This window comes from Nansenia antarctica, assembly GCF_963989245.1.
Source record: "Nansenia antarctica genome assembly, chromosome: 6".
In the NCBI taxonomy this organism is placed as follows: domain Eukaryota; kingdom Metazoa; phylum Chordata; class Actinopteri; order Argentiniformes; family Microstomatidae; genus Nansenia; species Nansenia antarctica.
In genome coordinates this window covers 6,081,719-6,089,005 of record NC_137676.1, presented here as the reverse complement: position 1 = coordinate 6,089,005, position 7,287 = coordinate 6,081,719, and the positions used below count along the sequence as shown (strand labels likewise).

Sequence of the window (7,287 nt, the reverse complement as noted above, 5' to 3'; positions counted from 1 at the left end):
ACCTTCTGTAAATGTCAAAACAAATTCCTATATGTGTCAAGCATAATGGCAATAAACATTATCTGAATCTGAATCTGAATCTGAATCTGAATCTGAGAGGATCCTTTAAATTCATCAAGACAAAGACCAGGACAGGCCTGACAAGAAAGTGAATGACAGAAAAGACAGAGGGAAGAAAAAGGAGTCCTGCTAAGGATGATCGTTATCCTTCTTATTAACTATTGTCAAACCCTCTCCACCATCCCCTTCCCCCTTAGTGTGTACTTTTTATGACCACACTTGGATTCTCCTTAAAGCCTTATTATTGCATTCTCTGCCAAATATATTGACAGATAAATAAACTTTTGATTATTTCCTAAACACCATGACTGAAGTACTATGTTTATAATACACCCACTCATTCAAGTTCACGTTGTTCTAGTAGTTCAGTGAAACCATATAAGATATAGTGAAACAATCAATATATCACAATTATTGCATTTGTAGGAAAATAATTTCTTAGGCCTATTTCAAATTTGCAATTGTATTTATTATTAGGTAAAGTGCAGCAGATCCATCACCACTAGGGAATATTGGGAAGTGCAATGTTACTTTAACATTGCCTTTCCCACTCTCCCTTCAGGTTGAGACACCCGTGGCAGTATAACTCACATAATCAGCCAAAGCTTTGTGAAACATTTACAATCTGAATTCATCTCGATGTAATTGCGTAGACATCCAGTGGTAAGCCTAAATGGATTTATGTTGGAAATTTCTCATGGTCCCAAATTGGAAACTAAAACGTTGATGAACTTGTTACCATTATAGTTTCTACAATCTACATGATTGCAGCCAGCACCCATAATAAACGTTTATTCCTGCTAAAACAAATGACAAGGATGACCCAGGCCCCACCACGGCTGTCCAGACGCTCAACTCATGGGCGGTCCTTGTTACCATGGTTTCGTATAAAACAGAAGTTGTGATTTATTTCGGTAAAGGTAGCCTGCGGTTTGCCCACGTTGTCTCGCTATCCCAGACAGCTCCAGACTGTTGCTGGCAACGGTGCTTGATGGCTTTCTTCGGGATTACACATTTGGGCTATCAAAATCCCATTGGAGATCAAATGTTACTGAATCCAAGAAGAGAATCGGCTTCCTGCGGTGAGTAGTAGCCACTAGCCAGACAAGTGAGGAGCGCTTTTATTTGCGTATCAGTGAGTAAGCTAACGCGTTAGCCAGCTAGCCCGTTGTTTGGAAGTTTGCCCTGTCCATTACTTCTGTACCTATAACGTCTGTGTTAACTCACTTTTAAACGATTGTAATTGTATCAGTGCAGTGATTTCTAGCTATGGATGATTGTAAGTATTCAGTCTACAGTAGGCCTACTACACCTCCCTCTACAGATGATGAGTTTGATTCAAGAAACTGGACTAAACAGTCAGGACCACTGCCCCCCATTCAAGTCCAGAGGGGACCCCCCAAATGCACAGACACATGCAGCATCTACAACCAGCCGATCCCCTACAGCCCAGACATACACAAAGGAAGCCAGGAGCGGTACAGAGAGATGCTCAAACGGGTTCAGACACCCAGATGTAAGTTAACAGTAGAGGACTTAGCTTTTTTTTTTTTAACTGCATGGAAATAGAATGAGTTGGACAGACATGCTTGATTGATTGATTGAAAACTTTATTAGAATGTTTGCAGAAGTAGGTACATGAAAGTACATATTACATACAAGGTCAAACTAAAAGGATAAAAACCCAAGAAAGCCACTGGCTTATTTCAATTGGGGTCCTTGATTTTCAATTCATCGTTACATGTAAGACAGACATAAGAAAAGAACTAGTACTATCTACATGATAATACAGACAAATAACTATTACTATCTACAAGATAAACGTACATCCATCATGGGAAGAACAATACAACAAAACATAAGGTATGTACAGCGGGTAGGACAGGTGGGGACATACACCACAGGTGGGGGCGGGGGACAAAACACAAAGTATGTACAGTGGGTAGTTCGGGTCTTTTGCTGGTCTCTCAGACCTGAACTGTGCCATTAAGAAAGAAAGTCAAGACGTCAGTTTGAATATACTGTAACTGTATAGTGGTGGGGAGTCAGTCAAGCTCACTTTGAAATATCAGTACCAAGATCTGTATCAGATTTTTTTCTTCCGTAGCCCCAAACCAGCTGTACTCAGCGCCCGTGACGGACAACCAGCGGTATGGGTGGAGGATATCCAGTGGAGGCCAGGAAAGGATGCAGGAATCCTGGTCCCAAGTCACAAGATTCCCCCGCAAAAACAGCGAGATGACCAAGTGAGCACCATGTCTATCTTTGTCTTTTGATTGGTCAACTGTTGTCATAGAAATTGAGATGCCAGTGTTCTGCTCTCACTCTGCTTACATGTTTCTTTTCCTCAGGTTTGTGAAAGAGATGTCGATGACGGACCGAGAGTTCAGCTTATTCTAAATCCTCTCTCCAGCAGTGTCTCTTTCACTCACACACTCCCCCCACATGCATGCAAACACTCATGTTGGTGCACACACACACACACACACACACACACACACACACACACACACACACACACACACACACACTCCAAGATTAAAATGATGATAAAACACACTTTATGGAGAGGGTTTTCGTTTCTTCTTTGTTTTAAAGGTTAGTTCTTCTACTATGATACAGTAGTGTTATGAATAAACTGAGGAGCTGTTTTTGGGATGCATATGCATATGACCTCCACCCTTCATTATGAACAAACTGAGCCATATAGCATGTCAGTTGTCTGAATATGAGGTTGTGGCTGCTTTTTTCATAAAGCCGAACTGCCTTTGAATGTGTTATACAAACAAGCTTTTGGCTCCCTCTACTGGTATGAAATAATAATACCTACTTGTCAGGGGATAGTGTTTAAATAATTAGCAGTTGTCACTCTGTAAGATTGTTAGGGGATCGTTCCTATGGTTATCTCTTGTTATCTGGTGCAGTGTTACTGAGTGGTCTTTTGCTGCCAAGTGTGTGTGTGTGTATGCTATGTATGGGCTATATTTTAGCTTTGTAGTTGCTATAGCGATAGCTACTGACAGCGACAACCTTGGAGACAGTGCTCCAGAGTTGTATTAAATAAATATTGTGCCTATACCATAAATGCTATCCAATCTGTATTTTATAAAGAAGTGTTTATGTCAATAAAACATTAACTGGACATGTTTGCTCATGATGCCGTTTTTCCTAATTAGTTTTAAAAGTTAGGAATTGGGTTTAAACAAATATTCAGACAGAACTGTCTGAACTGTATTGAATTTATTTATTTGCGAAGGAACACATGGGTGAGCAGTTCATCTAATAAGCTAGGGAGGAGATGCGCAGGCAGAACAACAAACACACTGAACAGAACGAACGTGACCAGGATCTGAGGGTTTGAATACAGAGCTGTCTGGACCGGGACAACTCTCACTTCTGCTTTTTATGACTTCCTGTCTTGGTTCTGTGACTGTTCCCGCTTTTACTTTTTGTATTGTTATGTGATTCGGTCTTTTTGTGCTGCAGAACAAGAACTTTAGCTGTAAGTAAACCAGTTTTAACTGAGTCAGGCCAGTCTAAATGCAACACATTTTAACATTTGTAATGTTACTTTGAATCTTTCCCCGTATAATAAGAAAGAAAAAATGAACCTCCATAGCATTGGAAATAGCAAAGTCTTGTGGCCACAGGTCCATCACCATAAAAGAGACCAACCGTTAACCCAGACGCCTGTTTTTTTATTTTATTATTTCTCTCCCCCACCCCCACCCCCACCCCCCCCCCCTCTCTCTCTCCCTCCTCTCTCTCTCTCTCCCCCCCCCCACCCCCCCTCTCTCTCTCCTTCCCTCTTCCTCAACACAGACAAGGCGTAATGCAAACCCCAATAATATTATCCGTCGTGTCGCTCCCAGGCGGCAGTAAGATTCAGATTCAGATTCAGATTCCGATTCAGATAACGTTTATTGCCATTATGCTTGACACATGTAGGAATTTGCTTTGGCATTTACAGAAGGTGCATTTATGCTTTTTTCACATATACATGAACAAAACAAATACAAATGCAAAGACAGGCAAAAACAGGACAACACAGAAGCCCCGCGGTGGTGTAGCGGTCTAAGCACTAGCCACTAGTGCAAGCTGCCCACCGGGGACTGGGATCGAATCCCGGTCTCGCCAGACCCGGATATGGCCAGGGCACACAGGGAGCGGCATATTGAGCGGCCGCTCCCGAGGGCGGTATAGGACTATTTCCGGACAAGGATCCGTCGCGCAACACCGCCCCCTGGGTGCCGGAATAACGGTGTCGGGCTCGAGGAGCCAGTCAGCTAGTCTGCCTGGCGATCTCCTCTGGGGCTGCCGGCTACGGGGTCGGGCGGCGGATCCTACGCAATAGGCAGGGGATAATTGGATGCTAGGTTGGGTTCAATTGGATACCAAATTGGGTGAATAAAATCTGAAAATCCTCTCCCTCTCTCTCTCTCCCTCTCGCCAGGCAGACTAGCTGACTGGCTCAATGTGGGGAGAGGGAGAGAGAGGTGGGGTGGTGATTATTGATTCATAGATAGGGTTAGGGATAGATACTGTTGATCAGCAATAGCTCATATTGATCAGCTATTGACGTGTAGAGCATAAAGGCTACAAGTCAGTGAGACACTCTGGTATCTCAAATGTTTATTGTGTGTCAGCTAGTGAGAAAGACAAACGTTGGAAGTGTCTCAAAGTGTCTCAAAGTGCAAAAGAACTAACAGTACTAGATTGAGCAATGAGAAAAGCCCTGATCTTATCACAGGGAACCAAACCCACTAGAATAGACAGAGAGGATCATTGACTGTTGAATAATCTCTTTCTCTTAATTTGCACCCTGGTCATGGAATAACCTCCACAACACACGACAGCTTAATAATCTCCCTGGGAGAGTTCAAAGCTCTGATTAAGAATTGTGTGACAGAAGAGTGCGATTGCTATTCCTAAAATGGATTTTATAATATGTATCTGTTGTCCCTTGTCTGTTTTTATTATGTTTTATTCTACAATTTTGTAACCTAGTACTTCTAGTACTGCTGTGCTATCTTGGCCAGGTCTCCCCAGAAAGAAAAAGAGATTTTAATCTCAAGGGACCTCCTGGTTAAATAACGGTTAAACATATAATGAAGTGATTTAAGCATGCTTAGGTGCACACACTCACCTCAGGGAAGGGGCAGGAGGGGCCCAGGCTGGGGCAGATCTCGAGCCCCCCGTCCACACTCACGTTCAGGGTGCGGATGAGGCAGGGCGTCACCATGTCGATGGACAGGTTCAGCTCCCGAGCAACACAGTCCACCAGCCTCTCAGTGTCACAGGCAAACTGCATGGTAGGAAGACATACGCACACACATGATTCATTAATGGAAAAGGTTTATCTGTGTGTGTGTGTGTGTGTGTGTGCGTGCGCGTGCGTGCGTGTGTGAGCGTGCGTGTGTGAGCGTGTGTGCGTGTGTATCTGTGTGGGTTTGTGTGTGTGTGTGCGCACGCGCATGTGTGTGTGTGTGTGTGTGTGTGTGTGTGACCGTGCGTGTGTGTGTGCGCGTGCGTGTGTGTGTGTGTGTCCAGTCTGAGCAGTCTCACCATGTTGACGAAGGCAGAGATGAAGACAAGGATGATGGTGAACACCCCGACCAGCGTGCTGTTGGTGCGAGACTGGACGATCTTCTTTGACACGGTCTGCATGGCAGCTGGAAAGAGCTGGAAGAGAGGAGGAAGAGAGGGGGAAGAAGGAGGAGGGGAAAGTAAATTAGATTAGTTAAATTTAGATCTTAAATTTAGATTAGTTAAATTTAGACTTAGACTTTTAGCATGATGACATGATGACAGGATGACTGGTTGCAATTGATGACTGGTTGCAATTGAAGGAAAGATGAATGCAGCCAAGTACAGCCAAGGATATCCTGGACAAAAAACATTTCCAGAGTGTTAGACCTCAGAATGGGCCGAAGGTTCACCTTCCAACAAGACAATGATCCCAAGCACACAGCTAAAATAACGAAGGAGTGGTTTCAGAACAACTCTGTGAATGTTCTTGAATGGCCGAGCCAGAGTCCTGACTTAAATCCAATTGAGCATCTCTGGAGAGACCTGAAGATGGCTGTCCACCAACTTTCCCCATCCAACCTGACAGAACTGGAGAGGATCTGCAAGGAGGAATGGCAAAAGATCCCCAAATCCAGGTGTGAAAAACTTGTTGGATCATTCCCAAGAAGACTCATGGCTGTATTGGCTCAAAAAGGTGCTTCTACTAAATACTGAGCAAAGGGTCTGAATACTTATGGCCATGTGATATTTCAGTGTTTATTTTGTAATAAATCTGCAAACATTTCTACAAGTCTGTGTTTTTCTGACAATATTGGGTGCTGTGTGTGCATGAACGAGGAAAGAAATTAAATTAATTGATTTTAGAAAATGGCTGCAATATGTCAAAGTGTGAAAAATTAAGGGGGTCTGAATACTTTCCGAACCCACTGTATATAAAGGGTGGGACTGCCCGACTCCCAAAAAAAAGTATGCCCACCCTATACTCACTCTGGGTGGCGTGTGTCATTGCCGAGGCTGCGATGCAGGGAAATGCGGTCACTGGCGAACTGGTTGAAGCAGTTTTTCTTCAGCCCATCCTGCTTCTCCTTCTGCTCCGCAGGCGTCAGTCTGCCCTTCACAAAGGCCTGTCCGTAGGCCCCAGGGCCCGCGGGGTCCTGAGAGGGCCTCTCCAGGGGAGGCTTGAGCTCCTCTTTGCTGTAGAACCCTGGTGGACAGTGGGACTCTGTGGGGACGGCCAGGCGCCCTGAGGGGATGGGTAGAAGGGTGCCGATCTGGAAGCCCATGTTTATGAAAGCGCCCCTGACTACACCCACACCCATCCCCTGGGTCTGGTCGTCGCCCAGGTCCTGGAGCCAGGGCGCATAACCAGAACTGTCATGCTGCAGAACCAGAAGCAGGACGAGGAACACTGTGGAGGCCACAACGACCAGCTGAAAAGCTACCCGACGGGTGGACATGCGCATGGTTCTGTTGGAATGCAGAATTCACAATGAGTTACAAACATGATCAACATGTGTGTGTGTGTGTGTGTGTGTGTGTGTGTGTGTGTGTGTGTGTGTGTGACCATGCGCATGGTTCTGTTGGAATGCAGAAGTGACACAAGACATGGAAACGGAAATTAACCCTATTGTTAGAATAAAGGGATGACTCAATTCTGTTTTACTTAAGACTGGATCAACAACCCTTTGTTGTTTGCAA

At 44.5% G+C, this 7,287-nt stretch overlaps 1 protein-coding gene across 1 annotated transcript; it reads left to right on the top strand.

The window, feature by feature from the left end:
• Nucleotides 1–1,051: 1,051 nt before the first annotated feature.
• On the top strand, nt 1,052–2,460 carry LOC308159893 (sperm microtubule inner protein 11-like; the record flags this gene model as incomplete). The annotated part of the gene is made up of 4 exons (XM_080533720.1): nt 1,052–1,142; nt 1,385–1,576; nt 2,168–2,306; nt 2,412–2,460. 4 exons carry the CDS (start codon nt 1,052–1,054, stop codon nt 2,458–2,460), a joined length of 471 nt encoding a protein of 156 aa, XP_080389846.1.
• Nucleotides 2,461–7,287: the final 4,827 nt, after the last annotated feature.